A 27,256-nucleotide genomic window follows, 5' to 3' on the forward strand; every position below is an offset into this window, starting at 1 on the left:
GGCGTAAAGCTTACAGAGCAATCGCTGTACAGGGAGGTGTTTGTTCAATACATTTCAGCACACAGTTACTACAGTTGGAAAATATGATTAAATAAAACAGCAGCCCACTCTCCTTCTCTGCCTAACAGGAGAAGCGCCTGCTCTCTGTTTAAATGGGTTCTGGTGCGCAGTATGAAACTTAAGGTCTACTTCTTTCAAAGATTTATTGGTATAGGAAAGTACTTACTTTTGTGCAACAAAAGAAGGATCAAAGAACTCAGACGTAATCCTGTTTGCATACAGGGAACAACTAGTCATAGAGCACAGCCCTGAAAAGCATAAGACAAACCATTCAGTGGAGCCAGCAGAAGAGCTTTGGGCCTGACTCTGAAGCCAATGAAGTCATGGAGACTTGTGCGTGGATTTCTGCAGAAAAGCAGCAGCTCTGGTATGACTTCAAATACCCAAAATTAGAGAAATAAGGTATATTTACCAGAGAGTATGAAAATCAGTCCAGCTAAACAAGCTATTTTTGCTTTAGTCTGATCGGAGCCTCCGACTTTTGTACACTTCATCCCAACCAGTCCAAAAACGGCACCGAAGAAGCCCAGGCAGACGGCGGAGATCATCAGCCCTCTGCAGGCTTGGATGTAACCTGCAGTGAGAAAGAGTAAGGCTAACGTGAGAACTGGGACCATAACAGGTTTCGCTGCAGCTCCTTTCTCTCCGCGCAGCGTTAGGCATTCGCTATTGCAAACCGAATCAGACCTTGGCTGGAGTCACGTCACCTTGCCATTGAGTGTATTCTCTTAGGTGATGTATGCCCTTCACAGGGCATCATCACCTGAGCCCAGCTCATAAGAAACATACTATGGTATTCAGGGCTGCAAAAAATAATCCCGTGGCATCGGGTACAGTATCTGCAAGAGGTTGTACCCATGAGGTTTTGAAGAGCTACTCCACATGGTCTGTGCAGTGGCTGCCACAGGTTGCAGAGCCACTCTGTGCCCACAAAACAAGCCTTACATGTCCGTCTTGTTGTGCGTGTGCGTTGCAGATGCAATACGACTGGCAGCAGATTGACAGCGCTGACCCTGGCTGGGGTCCTGGGCCTGCCTGCATTTGCCACTGATTTGATTTGGATCCAAGAAGGCCCTCATTCTACAAGGAAGTCAAGCATGCTCAGCTTCATGGGCAGCAGTAACCCTTTGAGATAAAACTACTGCCATAGTTAAGCCTGGACAAATGTGGCTGGCTTTAGCCACATACAATTTTGCTGTGCTGGCTGAGGCTGCTCTGAGCTGGACCTCCCAGGGCAGGGCCTTTCAGCAGGACAACGGGTTGCTCGGCCTCCTCTCCCTTCCAAGAATATCTCGTAATTGAAAGACTGTGATAATTTCATATCACTGTTTACGGGGTGGAACACTGCAATCTTGCACAGCTGAATAACCATCACAAGATGTTTTTCTTCATAACCTGTTGTTACATCTCATTTAAAATGAAAATGTACTTCCACTGTTAGGGTATTCATTCTTTTCGCTTTGATCTCCAGTGGGTGGAAATGTTGAGAGCTAAATCACATTTTCATTGCCTATTACACCAAATTTTACGTAATAACAAACAAAAAAAAAACCTGCATAAAAGTCTTTAATATATAGGAAACTAATATATTAAAACAGGAACTAGAGGACATCCAACGAAAACAGAAGGCAGCAGATTCAAAACAAAAAGTGCGCTTGTTCATATGACTAAGTTGTGGAACTCCTTTCCACGGGGTCTGTGGGTGCTAAAGGTTTACAGAGATTCAAAAAGAGACCGGATGCATTCATTAAAAAGAAACCTGTGTCTGGCTGGCAGGTCCTTGAGCTGCAGATGGCTATCACTGATGCTTGGCCGCCTTCTCCTTTCCTTACTGCCACCCACTTTGGCTGCTGCTTGGAGGCATATCAGCTCCAGGATGACCGCGCTGTGTTTGCACAATATTTTTAAAAACCCCATTGATTCACAGCTTTGAGCAACAGGCAGCACACACGAAGCAATTTGTACCACATAACACCGCATTCTATCAGTCCTACCGAATTCAGGTGCAGTGCTGCACGCCTGTGAACGCAACCTACTGCCGTTTACCTACATCTGTTGGCACGCATATAGACTTCTTTCTTTCATTTGCAACACGTTTCTGTAGCCCATCTGCTAAAGAAATACAATAGCCAATGAAATAACTGTAGCTGTTGTATGGCTGTCATGTTGGAATATAAGAGAGAGAGTCATTGGTGCCTGCTGAAGTATCTCTTGTTATAATTAGGTATGTTAAGTCTGAACTATAAGGTAGACTCCTATGGTAGAAGGACGAGCCGCCCTCTGGAGAAACCTCCTTTTCTCCATTCATGATAAATGAAGCGGAGAGCCTAGGGTGACTCACAGTGAACAGCCCGATTGCGGTTACCTAAAATCCGGCGAGATGACCACCTTTCTCATCCAACTGGGCAGAGTAAAATTTCCTCAACAGTGACATAAAACCATACTCCCAAACAGTTCAGTTCAAACTTGGGTGACAGGTACACCTCTGCTTTTGAGTCCAATCCCCTGTTCTTACTCCTTTTTCTTCACTCGGGCAAAACCCAAGGGATGTCAGTAGGAAAAGGGCTTTACGAAGATTGCAAAAGGTGGTTCTTAGTTTAGAGAACCCAAGTCTGAAGAAGGCAGCCTCGCTTTGTTAGTTTTTGCTATAGGCATGGAAAAGTTGGCTTTTACTACTTTTGATGGTGTGTAATGTATTTCTTGTAGCACACAGGTAAAGCAGGAGATGAAGACTGGCAAGGAAGCTATTATTTTTGACAGGTCCAATTTATTGACACCGTTAGTAGCTAATTGACACATTAAAGTGCTGAACCATGAACATATTTACCCAGAGGACCTCTAAACTTTTATTTATGTCTGAACCTCCTAGGAGAAACAGTAAATATTCACCCCAACCAAAATAACCAGCATATGCTAAAAAACACATGGCTGAAATTCATCTGTTCCTGAAGGTCAATACGCAGTTTTAGAATAGGTAGAGGGTAGTGAGACAGCAAGAAATAATTAACTCGCTCACCCAGAAATCATTTTCAATTATAAACAGCATGAGCTGAAGGACTGCTCGGTTCTGCTGAATGAATAACCTTCCTCACTAAATATTTCACCGAATTGGGCAGGCCAGCCATAGTGGGACTTGTTTCAGTTCACCACAGCAATCATCCAACTGGCACACATTTTTAAAACAAAATATATGAAAAAAAATCACAGTCTCTACCAGTAACACAGAAGAGCAGAAGACTCTGTTAGTCCCACTGGGTTGACTGGAGCATTAGGAAGCATGAAAGGGTGAAATCAACCTTTTCACCAAATCCAGCCTCCTATTGCTTGGGCCCTACATTAAAACTATGTATAGCATCTGGCTGTAAGAGTAATTAAACTTTCTCTTTGCTTCCTAGAAAGCAAGAACATTGCACTGCTCACCAAGGTTTATAATGCAGAGAAGAGTAAGGGGGAGCTGCCTATTTCTTCACACTCCTCCACTCAAGACCAAAGATTGTCCCCTTTCCAAATATTTATTTTCTGTATTTGCACCGGCTCCTGTAGGAAGCTTGCCATGTACACGTTGACCACCCAAATGAAGCTCCCAAGCAACAAAAAGCTGTATGTTTTAAACAGACAAGCAGACAAACATGAATTACTCATAAAGTCATGTTTAGCAGCATTCCAAGAGCAACCTATTTCAAGGTGGTTGGTTTGTTGTTTTTTTTTTTTTTAAACAAATGTGTTTTGTCTTGCATTCAAATTAATCTTGTTAGATCTTCATCTTTCTTGCCTCACTGCTTTCACGCTTGCCTCTCATGCTCACAAAGAGTTAGGAGGAATCCATATACTCCTATCATATGACACTCAGAAAAAAACCATATGCAAAGTTCTGAGGACTGTCACTTTCACAATAAATGCCTTTGGTGGCATCTTGCAGTCTGCATCACGTGAAGCATAAGAGGTTGTCTTACAGATACAGCGCAGATTCCTTCTAAAAGTACACAAGCATTGCTTTTGTATGGTTTTCTAAGCTCTAATAGCGTCTTTTAGCTCATAAGTAAATTTTTGTTCAGCTCTGTTCTTGCAAAAGGTCATCAGATCCACTGTTGGAAACACGGTAACTGATATGTCCCCTTTTGGGGAGGTGGTTTCACCACTAAGTTTCTACCCATGACCAGCAGCACACAAAAGTAAACCCAAAATGATTGTAAGTCCCACAGACAGCAAGAATATTTTTGCTTGCATACAGAAAGTGGGGCTGAGCCCTTCACGAGGGCTGGCCAAACTGATTTCTTGTACAGGAATGCATAAAGGGGGAAGAGCATCACATGCCATTTTCTCTGGCAGCTGCTCGTGTGGAGTGATGGCCTGAAAGCCGTCAGGACAGTCCCGCTGCCGGGCCACTCTACGGCAATCCGGGGGGCACAGTCCAAGACCACTCCGTGATGCAAACCAAAACAAGGGTAATGGCAAACCGTATCCAGATCACTCCTGACCCAAACTATGACATTGCCTCTGCCAACCAGCATGGTGACACCGCAATTTGTTGCCCCCTTGTTTTGCCTCTGATCCTCTGGTGGACCTGAGTGGTCTCTCCAGACAAGAAGTCCAGCAAAACTCAGAGGTTTCGATTTGACAAAAAAAACATTTCCATAGAAGAGGAACTGCTCTGCGAGGCAAATCCTCTCCAGTTACGTGAGGAAGGAGTGGAGTGGAGCCACCTTTCCCTGAGACAACAAAAAGAGTTCTAGTAATTTCCCAGTCCTGCCCTACCATTTCGAGGAGAGCAACACATTATTCCTGCATGTATCTCGCTAGGGTTATTGTTTCTGCTCACAAACACTTCAGGGAAAACGGGAAGCCAGATCTGCCCTTTTGTGTCTTACGAGTCCCCCAGCTGAGGATGGAGTGAGGAGGTTCCCATGTTCCCAGTCACAGGGAATGGGATCCGGATTAGCCACATAAATCTGTGCAAAGAGAAGGGGAGGGGCTACTTGATGGCTGAGGCAGATTCGGCTTCATGCTGACATACAAACCCTTCTAAGCTACATGTGACACACTGCAGCCCCGGAATACGCTCCTGCACCGGGGAAGGGTTAGGGCGAAAAGGGGACGTACCCATCCACTGCCAGGAGGTAACGGGTTCCCAGCAGAGCCCATAACCGCAAGGAGGGGAGCCTGGGCTAGGCTATCTACTGACAGCAACTCTGGTTGTGGTGGCTGCCCCTCCGCCCCGTCCCAGCTTGCCTGGCCTGTGCTGTGGGGGTTACGTTACTCTCTACAGCCTGCCTTTCATCCACATTGTGCCTGGGTACCAGGATCTGAGATGTTCTTGAGCAACACTGAAGCCAAGCTTCCTTCCGCTACTGATAAACTGTCTGGCAAGGGCCTTCCAGATGGGCATTTCGGATTCACTTCTGTCCCAAATGAGTTAGTGCTCGGGTGGCTGTTTCACTGTGCAGCAGGTGCCTCAGAAACTCATGCCTTGGGCAACTGGAACGTGTTACCCAATGCACAAGGTTTCCCAGACTTACGTTTGGAGGAAGGGGTGGTAAGGACTTCGCTGTCGTGTTTCTTTTTTCTTGTTGGAATTTTAAATGTTCCCAATTCTGCACACTTTGTAACTATGCTCTTCTTATTCTGAAAACAATTAACCCAGAACTAAAAGAACAGCTAAACAATAGATTCAGTGGATCCGAAAGGTTACGCGCTGGTGATCACTCCGTGCCTGCCTGCACACAGACCACAGCTCCTTGCCCAAGCCTGGAAACCGCATTCTCGGCTGCTACACTTGGCCATGGGGTCACTGATGGCAATGGAGCTGAGCCAGCTCTCCCACCGCTTCGCAGCAACCGGCAAACCCCTCTGCCACCATGGGGCTGGGTCAAAAGAAGGTCTGGGGAACGGTGTTTCTCCATCCGAGGGAAGCATCCTGCAGTAGTGATGCTTAAGAGTTGCCTGCATTACCTCTTTTTACTATCTTGACCTCTTTTAGCCCTTTGTACATACAGAGGTTAAAGATTTTCTGATATTGATATTAATTAGCTTCAGGGGAATATTAATCCCTCTTATGATAATATTAATCTCTTTAAGTTATTTGATTAACAGACTCTCTTTTCCTTTTAAACAAACCTTTCACACCAAAATCCACTCCCAGACTCCAGTGCAAAGGGAGTGTCTGGCCAGACCGTGGACCGTAGACCTGATTTTTCGGGAGTATCAAAGCCACTGGGACCCTCTACAGTTTAGTTGTTTATGACCATAAAAACTTGGAAAAGGTGCCATCATTTTAAAAACCCTTCCTCCCTTTCTTTACAGTCACTCCAGAGGCTAGAAACCGATGCCATCCACACTTTCCCTGCTTCTACCAGCCATAATCGCTGTGGATTTATCAACTAAAAGTTTAGTCGTAAAGATTCCCTGCAGTGGCCCAGTCTCCCAGTAGGGCTTCCTTAAAGGGCAAAAATGTTTCCCCTTAACCAGGGAAGAAACGCAGCACCAACTCAGTCTTTGGTGTCAGGCACTACAGCAAAACACTCAGCTTTGCTTCAAAAATAAGGCTGCCCTGAAACTAAGCCGAGCTATGAATCACTTTTGCATACCTTTGCACCCCTTACTGCCCCAAGCTTTTACACTGTCATTCATCAATGAAGCAATTACACCCGAGTTAATAACCACTTAGCAAAAAAAAAAAAAAAGCAAAGGAACATTAATTAAAACAAAATGACGCAAAGGCTTGTTCTTCTCCACCGACCGTTGCACGGCGGGCAAAACCATAAAAAAGAGGAATGTCACGACAGTCGGAAAACAAATCGGCAAGAAAAATTTGCCTGCATTCTTCTTGTGTCAAATCCACACGCACGGAGTCTTCCGATGGGGGGGGGGGGGGGGGGGGAAGCAGGTAGCGAGAGCGAGAAAGGCCAAAACGGGCACTTAGGCACCAAACACAACCTCGGTCGCCGGGCTTTAGGGACCCCCCGCTTCCACGGCGTGCACAGGCAGCGCGCTGCCTCCCGCCCGGGGACAGGAGGGCACCTGCCCACCAGCCCGCGGGGGAGCCGCCTCCGCCGGGGTCCCCGCCGGGGTCCCCGCCGCCCCCCGAACCCCCCGCCGCCCCCCAGCCCCGCCAGCTCCGCGGCCGGCCCGGGAGGAGCCCCGGAGCCCCCGACCCCCCCCAGACCGGCACCGGGGGAGGGGGGCGGGGGTGGGATGGATGGGGGTCGGCGGGAGCCTGACCGTCCAGCGCCAGCATGGATGGGAAGTCCTTGCAGTTGGAGACGCCGGTGGAGTCGGTCACGCAGGTCTTCCAGAGGTTGGCCCAGAAGGTGGCGGTGGTGATGACCGTGCCGTCGATGGTGGACACCTTCCAGTAGTCGGTGGGCAACGTGGAGGAGACCAGCACCCAGCCCGAGATGGTCAGCAGGAAGGCGATGATCTCCGCCGAGGTGCTCGCCATGGGCCCGGCAGCAGGCGGCGGGCGGGCAGCGGGCGGGCGGCGCGGAGCCGCGGCGGCGGCGGCGGCGGCGGCAGCCCGGGAGCGGCGGATCCCGGGAGCGGCGGATCCCGGCGGCGGCGGTTCCCGGCGGCGGCGGCTCCCGGCGGCGGCGGCAGCAGCAGCGGGCGGAGCGGGACGGCGGCGGCCGCCCCGGGCCGCGCAGCCCAATCAGCAGAGGGAGCTCCCGGGGCCCCGGGGCCGCCCCCGGGGCCGCCCCCGCCTCGCCCGGCCCCGCGGCGCCTCCCCGGGGTCCCCCCCGGCCGCGCCCCGGCGGCGGGGCGGCGGGGCGGGGAGGGGAGCGCGGTCCCGCGGTGGCGATACCAAACGGGCCCGAAAAGAAGCAAAGAGCGAGGCGACCCGTAGCCGGGCCTGAGTTTGTCCTTGCCCTGCAGTGAGCGTGGCGGGGCAGGGGGGAGGGCGGCAGCCACTCGGCAGGCGCTTCCCTAGCCTTTTCTCCGTGGTTTCAGGCCTGCATCTCTTTCTGCACGCAGACACCCCCCCGTCCCCCCAAAACAGCCCTGCCAGGAGGGTAGTTCTGAGCAAGGCTCGTAGAATACAGGTGTGCCGACCCCACCGAGGGCTCCGTAGCCACGCAAGGAGGTGAGCTTTTGAAACACCTAGCAAGGTTTTTACTCCTCTGAACTTCAGCTGCTCCCCTGTTATTATCCGGCCGCAGAAGATACAGCTTTTAATAGCTGGTTTTGCAATGTCAGGTGATGAACTTGGGATTTTCTACCTCAGTCTTAATGCACTGGCAAACGAGCCTGCAGCTCACACGGGTAAAGTTATCCACTGCGGCTTCTCCTCTTGTTCGAAGCTGTTTACTTTCCACATCAGTACTATATTTGCCATTGATGTGGAAAGTACACTGCCGGTCTTTACTTTCCTCCTATTTATTTCAAAACTATTGTTACATTTTCTAAACCTTTCTGCCAGACGGGCAATCACTGGAGGATAAGAAGCCACATTTACATCATTATTCTTATGATGAATGCTCTTTGGTCTTGCTGTGTGGACACAAACCCGGATGTAATCACCTTACAGGCATTAAAAGAAAAAAAAAAGAAAAAAATCTAGCTGGAGTTAGGTGTACCCTTGGATGTGTGTCAGAGCTCAATGGGAACAGGCCGTTTGTTGATCTGTTAATGGCCCAGTGGGATAAAATGGGGTCCGCAGCCGCGTTTGCTGATGCGGTGGCTCCCTGCCCGCTCTCTGCCTCCTTGGTACCCTCCGGCTTGCAGGTGACGCGCGGAGGCACGGGCAGGGGAGAGGGAGAGGGAAAAGCAGGCGGTAGGCTTGTTTGCACAGCAGCATTGGGCATGGCGTATGCTGCAGCTTCCGTGCAACCTCTGTGCCAAGATGTCCTCTCCTCTCCTCAGGAGGGAACAGAGAGAGAAAGGGTCTTTGGGACACAGAAAAGTGCTTCTGATCAACGAATAGGGGCGTGACCGTAGATCCAAGTCTCATCTACATGGTGTTATGATCTATTTGTTGTAGGGCATGGCAGCAGAAAGGAAAAAAAAAATTTTTTTTTTAATATTTGCCCTCATCGTAGCACTTTGAGGTCTTGCAGATTGGATTTCTTTTGGTGTTGGAAAGCTAGGTCAATCTAAGCAGCTATCAGCTGGGATCTAATCCAGTCTGATGCAGGAGACTTGAGTTCGAGTCTGAGGCATTGTGTTTTCTTGATGTGGGGAGCTCACCTATTCTTTTGTTGATAAAGCAGCTTGGGTTACTGTAAAGCTTGTTGAATCCAGGGACTGGTGTCTGGGCAAATTTTGGCCAGGGCCCATCAGAAGTTTTTAGTGTGCTGTCAGTGCGCTCCTCCAGGAGGCTGTGAAGCTGTGTTTCTCTCCTTATTACATTTTCAGCTTCTCTCTCTTGTGCAACTGCAAGTCCCTCTGTTGTGAGCTTAACTCACACATCTTCCAGCTTCCAGTTTTCCAGAAAACAATGGTCCCTTTTCTCCCCATTGCTGTGGTAGGTACTTAATATCCATATGAAGACATGCCTATGATTTCCGTCAACCTCTGTCTTCCTGCCACCATAGCTCTGGGTTTGGCTTTGCTTACTTGGCTTTCGTAGCTATTTTTAGCTAGTGTAGTAGAGTGAAAGTCTTGGCCTTTTCTTTGTTTCTTGTTCCTGTGTTTTGGGACAAGCTATGACTCTTGAATTTTTTTGAAGTTCCTCAGACCACTGTGGGACTGATTCCTGTTCTTTCCTGTACATACATTGATCAGATCATTGTATTAACACAGTTTTGTGCTGGGTCATTTGAATGAGTGTGGATGTGTGGATTTATTCCCTCAGAAAGAAAGGTGCTCAACCTTTTCGTAAGAAAACCAAGCCTTGTGGTTCATTTTTTATGGCAAGTCTCATTGGCTCTTGGGCATAAAAATGGCATTTTGGGGGAAATTATTAGTAAGTGTTCAGAATAGACTACTTCAGTTGGAAAGGACCTACAACGATCATCTAGCCCAACTGCCTGACCAATTCAGGGCTGACCAAAAGTTAAAGCATGTTGTTAAGGGCATTGTCCAAATGCCTCTTAAACACTGACAGGCCTGGGGCATCAACCACCTCTCTAGGAAGCCTGTTCCAGTGTTTGACCACCCTCTCGGTAAAGAAATGCTTCCTAACGTCCAGTCTGAACCTCCCCTGGTGCAGCTTTGAGCCATTCCCACGTGTCCTGTCACTGGATCCCAGGGAGAAGAGCTCAGCACCTCCCTCTCCATGTCCCCTCCTCAGGAAGCTGTCGAGAGCCATGAGGCGGCCCCTCAGCCTCCTTTTCTCCAAACTAGACAAGCCCAAAGAAGTCCTCAGCCGCTCCTCATAGGACATGCCTTCCAGCCCTGTCACCAGCTTTGTTGCCCTCCTCTAAACGCATTCAAGGACCTCAACATCCTTCTTAAACTGTGGGGCCCAGGACTGCACACAGTGCTCCAGGTGAGGCTGTACCAACGCTGAACACAGTGGGATAATCACCCCATTTGACCGGCTGGTTATGCTGTGTTTGATGCACCCCAGGATGTGGTTTGCCCTCTTGGCTGCCAGGGCACACTGCTGACGCACATTGAGCCTGCTGTCGACCAGCACCCCCAGGTCCCTTTCTGCAGGGCTGCTCTCCAGCCGCTCCTCTCCCAGTTTATACTTGTGCCTGGCGTTACTCCATCCTAGGTGCAGAATCCAGCATTTGGACTTGTGAAATCTCATCCCATTAATCATTGCCCAGTGCTCTGATCTGTCTAGATCCTTCTGCAAGGCCTCCTGTCCCTCAAGGTTGACTAACAGCACCTCCCAGTTTGGTATCATCAGCCAACTTGCTAATGGTGCATTCAACTCCTGCATCCAGACAGTTGATAAATGTATTGAACAGGACTGCTCCCAGAATTGAACCCTGAGGAACACCACTGGTGACCGGTCGCCAGCCAGATGAAGCCCTATTCACTACAACCCTTTGAGCTGTGCCCTTCAGCCAGTTCTTCACCCAGCACACCGTGAACCCACTCATCCCACAGATGGACAACTTGTCCAGAAGGATGCTGTGAGGGACAGTATCAAAAGCCTTACTAAACCCCATAAAAACTACACCCACCACCTTCCCTTCATCCACTGGGTGGGTAACCTTATCGTAGAAGGATATCAGCAGGACTTGCCCTTTGTGAACCCCTGCTGACTGTGCCTGATGGTTGCATTGTTCTTTCAATGCCTTTCAGTAGTACCCAGGATAATCTTCTCCATCATTTTTCCAGGAACCGAGGTTAGACTAAAAGGTCTGTAGTTTCCTGGGTCTTCCCTCACACCCTTCTTGTAAATTGGAATAACATTGATGAGCTTCCAGTCAGCAGGGACCTCCCCAGACTCCCAAGATATTTAAGCTACATATATTTTACAAATCCGAATCGAATATTATTCAATAGCTGGATTTTTATAATGTACAAAAGTTTATTGTATTACTACATACAGAAGAGTCCTTCAGATATGGTTTTGATCTCAAGTCTGAAATACGGGATATTATTTTAGCTCTTGCAGGATCAAAATCACAAGCAATCGTTATTGCCTCATAAGTTAAACACTGGATGACAACAGCATTTGTTCTGCAGCCAGGATAAGCAGGCTAGGGTCGTCATGCCTTTGTCCCGTAGTAATTTTTCTTGTAATTTTACTGTGCATATGTTGGGCAACTTGAGATTCTTTCCTGCCTCTGCCATGTTATGATTTCCAGGGTGCCTAGAGCACTTGTGCAAAAGAAAAAAAAACCCAACTTTATTTTTCTAAGGCTGAAGGACAACTTCCTTGTTTGCTAGGGTTTCCCTGAGAATTTGAATACTGAAAAGCTAAGGCAGATGTGGGGAATATAGACGGGCTTGTAAGAGTGTCATCACCTGGGCAAGGTCAGGTCTGCTGTCAGTGATAGATCTGGGGAACACGCCTCAAACTGGGGTATGCATTAGAGGAGATATTAACACAACTGTAAAATGAGGAGGCCTGCACGGTGTTCTGCGTTGTGCAGAACAAAAAGTGAGCAACCAGATCCTCTTCTCCAAAGGAGAGGAGACAAAGGAATATTTCTGTGTTGCCTAAAAAAAATCAGTCAGAGTGGGAACATCGGTTAATAATCACCAGTCCTTGCTGGGGTCGCCACCGTTGTTTTTCTTAAGCTATCAGAAATGGAATTAAATTAAATTACTGCACGTCTTTTGTAAACTGCCAGGACAAAAATGGTTTTAAGCTATGCGGTTCATATGTTATGTAACTAAAAGTAAAAAATTAATAGGAAGTGACAACCCAGAGTGTTTTAAAGGAGTGAAAAATTGCATTCCACGAGCCAATAAACCTTCCCCTCTCCCATTCTGTGCAGCACGTTCAGGCATTACAGACTTTGTTTCTTGACACTGAGATTAATGCATTATTTCTTTTTTTTTTTTTTTTTCAGCTTGGCTTAATTTTGTTGAAAAAAGCCTGTGTTGTTCCCTGAAAGTTTGTAATACAATGCTTTTAAAAATAGATATAACCTGTTTAACAAACTAAGCAGGAAATGTGAAGAAGTGCATCTCCTACTTTACTGGAGGTGCATTCCACCTGGCCAACAGCACAGGTGCAGCTCTTGGCGTTCAGAAGTTGCCTCCACATCAAATTAAGTTTTGCTAAACCCAGGTGGGTCACAGTGGAAAGGAGGGAAATTTTCAGACTGATTTTTAGAACATGGGACCCTATGTAATGCGATTTAGAAAGCGTTTGCAAAATAAAAGAATACTGTATCTAATGGAATTTAAAAGGATTTAATCGAGGTGGGAGGCAGATAAGCAAATCCCTTTCCAAAGCAGCCAGTGTTCAGAAGTGATCCTTGCAGTGAGCCGTAATGATGAAGAGCTTGAGTCCTGACCAGCGGCCAAACTGCAGGCCAGGGTTGAGACCTTGGTGTTCCCAGAGCGGGAACGCTTTCCCACCGAGCGCGTCCTCTGCCCTCGTGTGCCACAGCCGGTCTCTACCGTTTCCTGAGCACTCGGTAGATCTGGGCACGAGGAGTCTGTCATCTTTTACGGGCACCAGGATAGCTCCCAGTCGGAGGACTCGGAGAAGCTGGAGCCAGCCCTCTGGGAGGAGCACAGCAACAGGACAAGGGGCCTGAGTTGGAGCATGGGAAATTCCCGTTAGGTATTAGGAAAAAATTGTTTACCGTGAGGATGGTCAAGCACTGGAGCAGGCTGCCCAGTAAGGCTGTGGGATTTCCCTCTGTGGAGGTGTTCAAGACTTAACTGGACACGGCCCTGAACAAGCCCATCTGATCAGATGTATTTTGGACTGGATGACCTCTGGAGATCCCTTCTAACCTGAATTATTCTATTACCCTACAATTTTGTGGCCTCACTGAAGCAAACAGAGTAGCACTGGGATGCATTTGGCTTATTATAGCTCTAAGTAAGTGGCACACTGGTGCACTAATGATTACATGTTGTATGTTATGCTCGGAACGTGATTGCATGTGGTCCCTGCTGCCCTGTTATTTAGCCCACATGCTGAAATCTTCTTTTCACAGATATGTGTATTTCAGTTCATAACAGCGGTACATTTAACTGCTTTTCCAGCTGTTTACACATAGGGAAATTTTTCCACTGGTCACCCTCTTTTTTTTTTTTTTTTGAGGATGCCTCTGGGTATGCTAAAGAAAACCCAAAGTGGGGAGCATGGCACGGAGGCCTTTAGCTCTGCCAATGTAATACCCTTCCAGAGACAGCGGAGCAGGGATGAGAAGAGAGGAGCTTCTGAAAAGAGGGACTCATTTCCCAAGTGGATGCAAGGAGCAAAGATGATAGGCCTGTGCTACAGCTAAAGGGGGGTGGTAGCAGCTGGAGGCAGCGGTGGAGGAGATGACGGGAGATCGTGGGCGAGGGGTAATAATTTACACCATTCTCTTTGTACCTAGCCCTGCTTAGGCACCACCTAGCCCTTGACACAAATTTGTCCCACTTTCCCGCTGGGAGGAATGGGAGACAGGTGAAGGTGAGGCTCTGCTTTATGCCTTCACAGCAGTATCTCTCTCTGCAAGGAAGCTCTTCCCCCCGCTCTCCTCCGGTTCCTCTCCCCGATTCCCACAGCAGCCCCATATTTACTCAGAGAAGGGTTGTGTCACAAAGAGGGTGTTGTGGTTTACCATCTCCGGCCCCACTGTCTATCAGGCACCAGTTGTCCCAGCCGGTGTCATAGAAAGATTTCTTTTAACCAGTAGCATGAAAACCACAACCTGGAGCAAAGGATCTTCTGTAGTGTGACTTAATCTGCGAGCAAACGGGCTGGGATCAAAAAAGGTCACGGTGACAAAGTGGAGTTAAAAGCTGACTTAGATCAACATGCTCAAGGAACTCCGAAACAAAGGGAATAAGGAAATAATATGTGACTCTTTTTTGATCAATGCAGATTCAAAAAATTGATAAACTGAGGCTGAAATTAACATCTGCCAGCATCTGCTGCACGTAGTAAAGAAAGCGGTATATTACCTAGGAGAAAATTTATTTGGACTGCTTATTTTTGCTGGGTCCCAGTCCAGAGTAGCCAACAAGACCTGCGCCAAGGGCAGGACACAATGTGCTCTGCCTGTTCTGTTAATGCTTTCATGTTCCCACACTGAAAATATTTTTCTTTCATTACGTTGCAGCAGTTCTACCTTGCCATTGCCCTTGTACAGAAATAAAGCGTTTTCCACTGATAGTAGAGATTCAGGTATGCACTGTGCTTTTCTGTTTTCTTCTTTGTTCAAGTGTCTTTTCTCAGCTGACTATTTATTTCTGTGGCTCATTTAGATGCCCATTCTGGCTTTTTAATTAATTTTAGCTGCAAGCCAGGTGATGAAGGGCAGAATCACTTTTGCGAATTTAGAGTTAAAACTATGTAAAGTCTTTTTATTCACGTCAGAAATGCATTTCAACTTTTAGAAAAGGAGAAGTTCTTAAACAGTTTTGACCGAAGTCCAGTTTGTAAGGCAAGTTTGCAGCACTGAATGATGCCTCATGCATGCGGTCAATGTTTCTGATTTTGGTGGTAAGGCTTTTATGTGGATTTAAATATTGCACTGCACTTTTTTTCAGTAAGCAAAGTTGCAAAGTGGGAGAAAATGGGATAATGAAGCAATCTGTTTACTTTGTGGCAACTCTAGGAAAATTTAGTTTCTTTTTTTTCCCCCTTTCTTTCTAGTGTAGTTATGTGTTACATGTAGGTAGGAATCAGAAAAGCTTCCAAGAGCAAAATCATAAATTTCAGAAGTCTCCATGTGACAAAGTGGTGGCTTTTGATTGTAAATTGCTTGACAAATACCAACAAAATAAAAATGCCAGTGAGTGCCAAACAGTGAGGTTGGAGACACCAGTGCTTATTGTAGTGACTGCTCTTTGTTTTTCTACAGGATGGTGCACTACTGACAAAAATGGCTTTTGGTGATGTCTAAGGATTAAGGGTTTATTTGGAAAGATAGCCCAGAGCATTTTTTTCATGTGGTATTCTGGGAAGTGTTACCTTTTTCTATGTACATACGGGAAAAACCTGATTTGGTAAGAGAGAGTTAGGACATAAGCCGGCACGCAAAAGCTACAGGTTTGCTGCATCCATTAAAGAACCTGACACAAATGTTAAAATTCAGCTGGAGGAAGTGTTTGTGTTATTGCTGGATATACTGTTAATGCAAAATACTGTACTTTAGTATGAAATGCAAAACATAATCACGCATGAAATTCAATTCCCAGTCATAAATCCCGCCCTCCCCCTTCCAGTCCCATTAAATACAGGGTGTCTCTGGGAGATGTGCAGATATATGAGAGGAATTTTCTTGCCTGTAAAGGAAACCTAGAGGGACTGCCTTAGGCGCAGGCATCAGCTCAGAGAGGCCTGTGCGCAGGCTGGTCAGTGGCTGAGCGCGCTAGAGCCCTGCGGAGCTGCGGTCCTGTGCCAGCCATTGTCCTCGCCGGCCGCTTTCCGGTGACGCGTCACATGCCCTGAGCTGCGAAAATATTGATTTTGGGATCAGATGCCTGAACCAGTTTCAGTTTTCCTCCTATCCCAAACAGGAGCTAACCTCAAGCTGGGATCCTCATCAAGCTGGTGCAATGCCCTGGAGGTTGCTCCAAGCCCTTTTGCTGCCTGTACTTCACAGGGTTTTACCCACCTCTGCCATGACTGTTTTCCAGCTCTGGCAGCACGAGCCCCAGTGCTGGACACCTCCGCAGGCTGGGGTTTGCTTAAGCGTGACCCAAGGCGCAAGTCCCTCTTGCCTACCTGCGGGCTCTCTGCAGAGCCCCATAGCCGCTCTGTTTCACGCCACTGCTTCTGGGGGGAAGCTGGCCGAAGGTCACCAGCCTCAGGCAGGCATTATGCCCCAGCTCTACCGAGGGTGACCAGAGAAATGAAAGAAATGATGGTTTTTGAGGACTGAATTTAAAGTATAGAAAGGAAAAGACACAGTTAAAACAAAGGGAAAGTGCAATCCTCCCGTGTTCTACAAAAGTTATTTCTCATCTTTTTCTAGCAAGCCTCACTCCTGGAGCGCTGACTGAGCAGCCTCCGCTTGTCTACTCCACCAGCCCAATACTGTCCTGGGCTCTTCCAGGCCTCCCGCCGAACTGTACACATCGGCTGCCTGCTCTCATCCCGACGAGTCGCGGCGTGAGTGGCTCAGCAACTGGGCATCCTCGAATTTTAGGCCCTCACGCCTCTGCCCCTCTCACGTCTCCAACAGTGGTTCCCACAGGCAAGCGTCTCGTGGAAGCAGAAACTGCCCGGTTGCCCGGCGAACCTCACGGGCACGGGTGTGTTTCTTGGCTTTTGGCAGAGAGCAGCGGCATCCTTGGACGCACGCCTAGCAGCTGACAGGCTCTTTGCCCAGCTGCGTTTCAGTGATTAACCTGCTACCTCCGTCTGTCGGCTTAGGGGTTTCTACACCACACCAGAAAGACAGGAAAGTTAAAGATTTGCTTGAACTCTCTGGAGCTGGAATGATGCCCCAAGGGTGGGCATCCGTCTGGCTATTCAGCTAGATATCTACCACGGGGTCAGAGCAATATGGACAGCTGTAAATAGAGCCCGTTACAGCTCGTGTTGCAGACCTTGCTCTCCAGACAAGGCTGGGAGAAGCCAAGGGGCTGAGTTTTCCAAGGCAGGACTGTGAGAGGTCACTCTCCTGTTTGTGCTGCCCCTGAACTCAACTCCTCTTCTGCAAGACACTTCTCGGCATGCTGGTGTCTGTTGGCTTGTGAGAATGGCCCCTGCCAGGTTCTTCAGGCGTGGAGTAGGTCATTCCCTTCTCATTTTTAAAGTGTCGTGGTTAATTTCTAATTAGAAGTGCCTTTGAACTTCTGAACTTTAAACTCAGTGGAGGAAGCCCTCCCTTGAGTACATCAAAGCCTGTAGCTGCACTTAGGGGAACGATTCATGCCACATACCCATCACGCCGAGAAATTATCCCAAGTCCTTCATGTGGCACATGCATCATTGAATATATTAATATACCAGAGTAAATAAAATAAAGCCATTAGACTAGGATGCACATCCCTGAGAGCATAGACTCATAGAATCATAGTATCGTTAAGGTTGGAAAAGACCCTTAAGATCATCAAATCCAACCATTAACGTATCACTGCCAAGTCCACCACTAAACCATGTCCTCGAGCACCACGTCTACCCGTCTTTTAAATACCTCCGGGGATGGAGACTCAACCACTTCCCCCGGGCAGCCTGTTCCAGTGCCTGACCACCCTTTCGGTGAAGAAGTTTTTCCTAATATCCAACCTAAACTTCCCCTGGCGCAGCTTGAGGCCAGAATTTGCTCTCCAGGTTATCAAACAGACTGAAATAGCAATCATTGATCTTTCACAAGGAAAATCTCTCACATCTTAGAACAAAGCAAACAAGCACACTCATATATATACATATTTGCATATATTGAAAGAATGTGATACAAAGACTTTTTTGTATCCCAGCCTTATATTATGTCTCAGAATAGGAAAGAGAGATCGGGCTCTTATCAAAACTGCTATTTCCTTGAGATAGGAGCAAAATTATTAGCCAACAACCCCACCAACCACAGTTTCATGTTCTCTTAACAAAATTAAACACATATACAGCTCAATAAGTAAGCATTACCACTACAAACTGATGAAGCCAATTCATAAAATAGCAAGAGAGAAAGAAAGGTTTAGAGTAAGTAGAGGAGACTAAAGTAACCTAACCCCCACTTAGCAGATAAAAATGTGCTTTTCCCTCTCCTTACAGAAATCTACAACCAGAGACTACAAATAGTGTCTGATCACAGGGCTTTTCTTTATTTACAGAATTTCTTCTGCATTAGATATTCCTACCTACTACTACCCACCACCTGCATATCCCTAGGATTTTTCATTACTAGAAGTGGGATGGGCATGTGATAATTACAGCAATTCATTAGCCTTATCAGGAATTAGCTAGATTTACTTGCAAAACAGAGAGGTACTTCCTTCGTAGTTTTGCCTTAAAAACCCCTTGCCTAAAAATGCCCATCAGGACATTAATTTCATTAGGATTTTGCTTTTCATCCTTTTTTTTTTTCTTCTTTCTTTCTACACTATTTGTGTTCTTGCTAGTTAGAACTTGCTTTAGTGTGTTTAATGCATTGGAGAAGATTTCCCAAATGAGCCAGTTGTGCATTGTGGGTCGTTATCTTGTCAGCTCCACTCAAACAGCGGGTTACAATGAAGTATGATGTTCTGGCTCGGTTTGTTTATGCAACAGCTGGGATTTTTGTAATGGGGAAGTAAGGTACTTGAGTAAGCTCCATTTGTTTTCAATAGGGCTGCAGTAGCCTCAAACGGAGAGGTGTTTCTGAGGTTCTTTCCCTGTTGGTTTCCAGCATTTGATGCCGATTTCACTTTTTTCTTTTATGGTAGCAGTTTCACCTGGCTAGATAAGCTATCTCAAGCTCTTCCTGATGCTCAGATGGTCAATAAGGACAGCGTTCAGCATTTCTGTGGGCATGCTCTGTACCGTTGCAACGCAGTATTTTTCACTTTAGAGTTCCAACACCTTTGGTGACTTCGGCTCTACTGTCCCAATATATTTGCAAACTTGGGAGTACCCAAAGCTTTGATGGTGGCCCAGTATAATCACTATATCTCGTGCGTGTAATTTTGGAGTAACTTGTACTCATCAGTAGAGCTTGCCAGATTTTGTATTAAAAGGATGAAGTTGCCAGCTTCTGTAACTTTGCTGTAGTCCTACTCTGCCTAGTGTCTTCCTTCACTGGTGGCTTGCACAATTATTTCTGCACTGTGCATCCAGTGACTTATAGTCTTATTTGAATGATTTCTGCTCATGACCAACTCACTAAATAGTTCACATCCAAAACCAATTGTCAGCAGTTCTTTCTTCATTATGAGCCTGGTCCTGGTGGGTTTTATTATTATTTTGGAAGCAGTGAAGGATTGTGCTGGTTTTGGCTGGGGTAGAGCTAATTTTCTTCCTAGTAGCTAGTATGGGGCTATGTTTTGGATTTGTGCTGAAAACAGTGTTGATATTGATAATATAAAGATGTTTTCGTTGTTACAGAGTAGTGCTTACACAGAGTCGAGGCCTTTTCTGCTTCTCACCCCACCAGCAAATATGCTGGGGGTGCACAAGAAGTTGGGAGGGAACTGTAAATGCTGTTTCTCCAGCTCCCAAACACTTTTCTGATGCCCATTTCAGGAAGGATCTCTAAATTGTGATAGCAAAGGTTCACCTCACCTAATGCATTAGCATGCTCATGAATTTAGCTTAGACTTACTTTTGCTGCTTTTTAAACTAATACAATACTACTGCATAATTATTAGCTATCCCTGTTTGCTGGGAGCAGGGGTGAGATTAAAATGCTTTTGTGCCTGGGGAGCAATCTTCAGATGGGAAATCCCAGAGAAAAGCAAAATTTTCCCCTCCTTTGTAGGCTGAGACGACAGGCGGGCACACTGTGTAACCTCCCCATTTGGCTGGACCACAGCTAGAAATGGGAGTCTCGCTTTGCACCTGAGTATGCAGAGACACCTTAACAGAAGTGGTTTTGTGTGATGACTGCTGTATATATGCTTAAGGGGCAGGGTTACATCTTCGAGCTGAAAGCAACTCTTTGTGAATACATCAATCACAGAAGGACTGTGTTTGAAGATTGTATCATATCCAGTGGAGGTGATACAATCTACACAGCATGTCCATCTCTGAAATGAGTCATTATTTTGAATAATGATCCATGCTTGTTCATTTTCATGTGAACATTTATAAGGAAGACTTAGCAGGAAGGGCTTACTTCAAGCTTTCGGCGTCTCCTCAAGATCTGCCAGCCTGTGAAGTTTAAAGAGCACTGACAAAGGCCATGTGAAACGGTAACAGGGATTGATGACAGGTGAATAAACGGAGCTATTGATCTGTGTGACAGCTGGCATAAGTAACAGTGTGGTCTAACCACAGTGACGCTCATCTTCCCCTCCCTTCCCTGGCCAGCCATTTTCATCGTGACTTCTTTAGCATCTCTGCAAGGGGTCCTTCATCCTGGTCTCTATTGCAATGTTGACAACAGCCCCACAAACGAAGTAATCGGAACTTTCCATAAGTTCAATTAAATATGCAATGAACAGATGAAATATGACAACTGGTGTTTGGCAATAAGGACAGTATGGGTAGCCCTGTCCCAGACTGTCACTGCAGACCATTACCTGGCAAAGGCAAGAGGTGGGATTCTCTCTGACTTAGATGTCCAAAGTCCAGATGTCTACATCTGGGCTAGTCACCCTTGTCTCTGTCTAAAATAGGTCAGGTGAATCCTACCCCAGACATAGAATTCAGTTCCAGATTGCAGACACCTAGATTTAGACATCTAGTTGTAGGTGTCCACACGTTAGACAGATGTCCAGGCTCCGCAGTGGCCATCAGAGCTCCAGGCAGCATAGTCAAAGGAGACTGGAGAGCTACTCCGCTGATCAAATATAGGGTGAAACGGGATGAACTGTGTGCTTTGAGTGCTTGTTTCATTTTACTAACTGTAAAAGGAACCAAGACTGACAGATTCATATGTAGTCATCTCCATTATAAATATCACAGGATGGGATTTTTACTGTGTTTAATGTCGAATCCCATATTTACAAATGGTGATAGAAACAGTCTGAAAAGGTTTCAGCATGCATAAATACAGGCTGGCAGCAACATAGTTCTTTTGTATTGCTGGAGATAAATTTTGCGCCCTCTTCTGGAAAAAATAATTTGGCACATTGGTGTAATAAAACCTAAAAAAAAGACTTCTATGCAGTGAAGTCCTCTCTTCATTTCTCCTAGAGCAGACCTGGCACAATGAACAACTCGTTAGGTGCTGACTGTTCCTTCAGTTCTGATCGCTTACAAGCACCGGTACATATGGCTCCTGAATTGTGACTTTATCTGCTGCTGAAGTTAATAACCAGACTGTGGTCTCTTGTGAAATATGACTTCCAAGTGAGTATGCCAAAGCGGAATGAAAGCAAAGACTTAAAAAAAAAAAAAAAAAAGTCTATTGGTATCTGTTCACCTGGAAAATCCAGAGCAGAAAATGACCTGACAAGTCTAAATATGATCTTAACTACGGCAGTTTTACAGTGACATTACTCGATTAGCGTCTACACTGTTAAGATTTATGCAGCTCTGAATTCATAATCAGATCCTATATCCAGTGACAGGAAAGCAAACAGCAATTATTATTTCACTTGTAAGAAGAAATGGCACTTTTCAGGGCTACATCACACGCCTTATCTCCCTGAACAAGCTGAAATGTGGCAGACGGATAATGCAAGCAAAAGAAATGGTTGGACCTAGCGAGTCTAACCTTGGAATAATGGTAATTTCTGCCATCAAAAAAGAGAGAGCTGCCAGTTTGCCCACTTATGTGGGAGATTCATTGTCTGAAACTTGAAACATGTATGAAAAGGGGCATGAGAAGAGTATGGATAACTGTCCAGGTAGGATCTGCACATTCCTGTCTCTGAGTGGTTTCATCCAAGTCAGCTGAATGACACCTCTTCCGAACTTCTCATTTAAGTAGGATAAACTAAAGTGGAGCAGGCAGTTACCAGAGCCCCCAGTCTGTATGCTCTCAGCAGAAGCGATTGCAGGGTATCTGCTTTCCGCTGATACCGCGCGGTCACGTGTTGGAGATGTGTGATCGCTCAGAAGCTTGCTGCGTGCTGGCTAGGTATCAGCAAGTGAATAGTAAATAAACACTTACATCAACAGATGGATTTACTGTGTTAAAATTGCAAGGATCACAAACTACTCTTTGTACTGTTGACAGACCAATAATGTGTATTAACCCTGCTCATAACGTCTTTGGCAGAGTCTTAGCCAATGGTCTGAAAAGGGTCACTGGAATAATCAGTTGCCTCCAGTCATTTTGAGCTTCAGAAAGAAAAGAAGCTTTGCCAGGGTGAAGAAATTAGAACCAGTTTGTGAAATCGGCTGTCCTTCAGGCCAGTTCTCTTCTCCAGTCTGGAGAAGGCAGGATCAAGTCAGACACCAGCCTGACAGTTGGCTTTGCTTTGCTGAGCTGTTAGGTGTTAGCTTTGCTAACTGTCCTTGAAAGGGAGGAGCAATGGGGCAGCACATGGATATGCAGAGATGTGGACCCACCACCTCTTTGAGGGAAATTACTAACGCTGGAGTATATATAAAAATTTTGTGTCCAACCCTTTTGCCGTTCCACAAAGAGCAGGCTGGGTCTGAAGCTGCTCTTACCCACAACTGCACAAAAATGGCTTGTTAGAAATGTCTGTATTTTGCATCAGTAAAGGTCTGGGGTCCTACCATGCAGCTCCTCCTCAGTGCTGGGCGTTGCAGCCACCACCAGCATTCCCTGTGTGGTGGGCAGAGTCATGCAGGGTTAGCAGTGCCCCAGTGGCCCCCACTATCCTCAGAACCATCATCTGATCCCCTAAAATGGAGACCTTGCAGCTCTGGCCAAGCTCTGCACCCAGGTAGCCTTGACTGCTCCCCACTCCCAGCCTTGCCTTTGCAAATTGGTGGTGGCTCCCACCTCCTGCAGACCTGCATGGCACTTCGGCTTCCCACACTGATCTTGGCCCTGAACACATTTTGCTACTGGGACCTCACAGCGACAGGGCACCTAGGCTTTCCAAGGATGGGAAAAATTTGTTCTTTGGGAACTGAATTTCCTGTGAGTTCCCAAACTCCGCACTGTGATGGAGGAATAGGTCTGTTCACACTTCGCTATTCCATAAGAGCAACATGGGATCATGGGGATGCAGAGGCTGCAACAGGAGTGGAAGGTGGAAAAAAAGTGAGAAAGAAGAAGAAAGAAACAAACCTGTCTCAAATACACCTGAAAGAAAGAACACTGTCTCCTGTGGACCCAGGAGACATGGCAATGTGTGGCACTTCAGAATATGCTGCCTGTGGGCAGGGAAAACACAGGCATGAAAAGTAGTAGCAAGCCCTGAGGAAGAACCCCTCAACACTTAGGAGTGTTTTGGCACGGAGGTGGGAAGGCACAGCAAAATGAGAAATATGGTCATTTTGTAAGAAAGACTTACTCTCCACGTAATAGAGCTATGAATACGGAGGAGTCCATGAGGACGTGGACCATGGGTCTCACCTATGAGCCACGAGCCTGAGCCACGTACTCATTTTGGATGGGATTTGTCTCTCTTAACCTAGCTGTCTAAAGTTTAGGATTTAGCGTAAGCCACTGACTCTAAGCTCCGTGTGTAGTGGATGGTCACTTCCAGAGGGTGATCTTAGGTTTTCACTTATTGCAGAAGGAGTTTAGGATGATTACCTTAGACATCCCCTTTAGACTGCTAAAATTAATGAGGTGAGTCCCACCTCCTAAGCACTGCTCAACTTAAGAGGCAGTGCTGTTGAAATGAGTGACTGTGTCTGTGCACCTCTGGAAGAGAAACTTTCTGGACCAGTGATAAACTGCACACACTGCCCACAGTTTGGCGCCTGTCTGCGTCATCCTCTGTCTGTGGACAGGCTCTGTGGTCACACTTGGGAAGGATTTCTCTCCTCGTAGATGGTGCCTGCTCCAGCTGTGGTTGGATGGGCTTGGCTGTTGACTAATAAAGTATAGACACAAGCAAAAAATCTGCTTTCAGCATAACAAGTGGGTTGGCTTTTATGCGTATGGAAGGGTATGGCCTCCAATTATGGTGGAATTGAGGTATCATACTGCAGACGGCTTGAACACAGCAAAAAGGTCACATCAGGAAAGGGGAAGGAATACACCTTTGTTCATTGTCTTCCCAGGGGCTGCTGGTATTTATGTAATTCCCTGGCTCTGTGCGCCCTGGCTGCCAGAGTACGCAGCTTTTGAAGCATCTTTCTTTACCCAGGCAGACAGCAGGTGGGATCAGTGGGCAACATGGTCATCCTCGCAGCAGGAATCCCTCCGATCTGCCTGTCAGGGGTAAGGAGCGGGGATGCTACGTTTCCTCCACGTCTGCTCCTTAGGGAAAAGGATGTGTCTGACCAGTGTCTTGGGAAATACAACATTCGCATTTACTGTGCTATTTATGATAGGGTGAAATTTCACACTATGTTGCAAGTCATGTGGAATGTGTTTGCCTTGGCATGTCCTCTCACTGCCCTCAGTTGAATTACAGCCATCTCTTCAGATATCTGTTCACGTAGATCTTGTTCATCGAGTCATTCACTACATCTGGGAGGAAGACATGGTAGGCTGCCGCCGCTCCGGTCTCCGGTACCAGGTCCTTCTGGCGCTCCGTCGGTGGGGAGGGAGGGAGGTGTAGGAGAGTTTTACCACTCTGTGCTTGCAGAATTGGGATCTGATTAACATATACAGCTCTGGACCTGTTTTTGCCACCTGTTAAGAGACCGCTACGTTTTTTTCGTGTGGAGGAGTTTATGGGAGATTTTGAGACAAATGTATTCTGTGCAAAGTGATCTGTATGGAAATGTCTGGGCTTTTTCTGTTCTTTGGCATTCAGCGGGATAGCAGGGAAACTCCAGTGTGAATGGTTTTGTCCTAAAAATAATGCTTTTCCCAGGCAAGGTCTACTGCTGCAAACTTTGCCGTGTGAGTAGGCCTAGATTTTTAATGAGTGTTTGCTGGTCAAACCATCATGATTCTCTTCAGCGAAGTTATCTGATGGGCTTTACGTGTATTCACTCACACTTTATGGCATCTCTGTGGGGGAGGGAATGGTGTTTTACCTGCTTCATTTCCTACTTTAAATCCTTTCCTACATTTCACTCGTCTGTCATCACTTTTGTTTTTCTTGCCTACTTATTTTTTCCCTTTCACAGCCCTAAGCCAAGAATATGGACCACTCCTTCCCTCTGTACTGACTTGTTGAACTTACCCCACCTAGTTACTCTTTATTTTTTCTCTTTTAGATGCCTCGGCTGTCTCTGTGTTGTGTTGAAGAGTTCCAGATGTTACAGGGCAAATTGTATGTCCCCTATGGTAGTGCATATTTCAAGGAATATTATTTTCTGCTCTTGAGGATTCATCTGTCTCAGCTGCACTGCAACTGTAAAATGACTGCAAGAGTTTTCTGGAGGCAGGGATTCATTCTTGTTTTGATGATAGAGAGGAACACCGGAATAAATGTGCTGGTAACAGCATAAAATGGCCATCTGCCTCCCTCTCACAAGGTCCCATAAAGCTGTCCCTCACCATCACTTCTAAGGCAAGCTCCGTTCGAAGCGGCAGTCGGTCGCACATTGCTCCCTGGGCAGGAGGCATGCCTTCGCTCTTGCAGGGGAGAGACCTGTGTATGTGGGAGATGTTCTGTTGCTTTTCCCCTGCTATTATAAAAAGCTGAGACAACATGGTATTGGTTTGTTACACCTGCTCATTTTTTCCAAACAATTTATTTGTCTGATCCTCTTGGTTGTACTTTTTAAACGCTACTTTTATTATTTGGAATTGGTGAATGAGTCTGCTTGAACTCCCAAGCATTATTTTTCCAGGTACTATTACATTTCAGCCTTTCAGCAGAATTAAAAGTAAATCATAGTACATGGCCTGGTCAGTGGTCCTTTTGAGGACATGAAAACATTTGTTTTCCTCCTAGCATATCATTTTATTTCTCACATCTGAGCCTTACATTATTTGAAACACAATTCTGTATCTTTTCTCAATGTCTTCTGTATTCACCTTTTTTCTTAGGAGCAGATCTTTTTCTCAGTTGCCCCAATATACTATATATTCCATTTCTAAAACCTTCCGAAACTTCATCTGGAATTTGACATCTACCAGGCAATGCGTAACAGGCTGGACTTGAAGATCTACAAGAAGCTGTTCCGTGTTTGAACATCGCAGCACCAGTGCTTGGAGCTACTCCTGCCTTCTGCTCAGCCTTTGTAATGGGTGGTCTCTGTAGGCACCAGGGGGAACGAGGCAAAGCTGCAGAGCAATGCACATGTTAAACGCCTGGAGTTCAAGTCTGGGACAGTGCGACAGATTCATTTCCCTAACCTTGAGCACTTCACTAATGCACTTCTGTAAGGAATATTTAAACCTTTATTTAAACTCAAACTTTTTCCCTAGGTGATGGAGGGGAGCCCCACTAATGGGATTACATTTGTGGCCCTGTGCTATCTGAAGGGCTTAGCCGAGGCAAGGAGCTTGGTGGCCCTGACTTGGTAGTGCTTCAGCAATTCTCAACTGAGGCACTTGTTGTGATACTTTGGGTAACTGAATGTGCTGGTTTTGGCTGGGATAGAGTTAATTTTCTTCAGAGTAGCTAATATGGTGCTGTGGTTTGGATTTGTGCTGGAAACAGTGCTGATAACACAGGGAAGTTTTCGTTACTGCTGAGCAGTGCTGACACAGAGTCAAGGCCTTTTCTGCTTCTCACCCCACCCCACCAGCGAGGAGGCTGGGGGTGCACAAGAAGTTGGGAGGGGACACAGCCGGGACAGCTGACCCCAGCTGACCAGAGGGCTATTCCATACCGTATGACGTCATGCTCAGCATATAAAGCTGGGGGAAGAAGAAGGAAGGGGGGACGTTTGGAGTGATGGCGTTTGTCTTCCCAAGTAACCGTGACACGTGATGGAGCCCTGCTTTCCTGGAGATGGCTGAACACCTGCCTGCCCATGGGAAGTAGTGAATGAATTCCTTGTTTTGCTTTGCTTGTGTGTGTGGCTTTTGCTTTGCCTATTAACCTGTCTTTATCTCAACCCATGAGTTTTCTCCCTTTTACTCTTCTGATTCTC

The 27,256-nt window shown here is 46.6% G+C and overlaps 1 protein-coding gene across 4 annotated transcripts in view; it reads right to left on the bottom strand.

Annotated features, from left to right (window-relative positions):
* Positions 1-27,256, bottom strand: part of CLDN10 (claudin 10) — a 65,709-nt gene that overhangs the window by 10,123 nt on the left and 28,330 nt on the right. For 3 of the 4 annotated variants that reach the window (XM_087757985.1, XM_087757986.1, XM_087757984.1), the window contains exons 1-3: positions 7,279-7,544; positions 473-634; positions 227-308 (exon numbers count right to left, since the gene is read on the bottom strand). In XM_087757985.1, coding sequence (XP_087614111.1) covers positions 227-308; positions 473-634; positions 7,279-7,498 — 464 coding nt within the window. In that variant the 5' untranslated portion in view covers positions 7,499-7,544. Of the gene's footprint in view, positions 1-226; positions 309-472; positions 635-7,278; positions 7,545-27,256 lie in introns of those variants that run through there. The other variant, XM_009467039.2, reaches the window with a different exon arrangement.

This window comes from Nipponia nippon, unplaced genomic scaffold, assembly GCF_047370975.1.
Source record: "Nipponia nippon isolate SJK-2023a ecotype South Korea unplaced genomic scaffold, ASM4737097v1 scaffold_2, whole genome shotgun sequence".
Lineage (NCBI taxonomy): Eukaryota > Metazoa > Chordata > Aves > Pelecaniformes > Threskiornithidae > Nipponia > Nipponia nippon.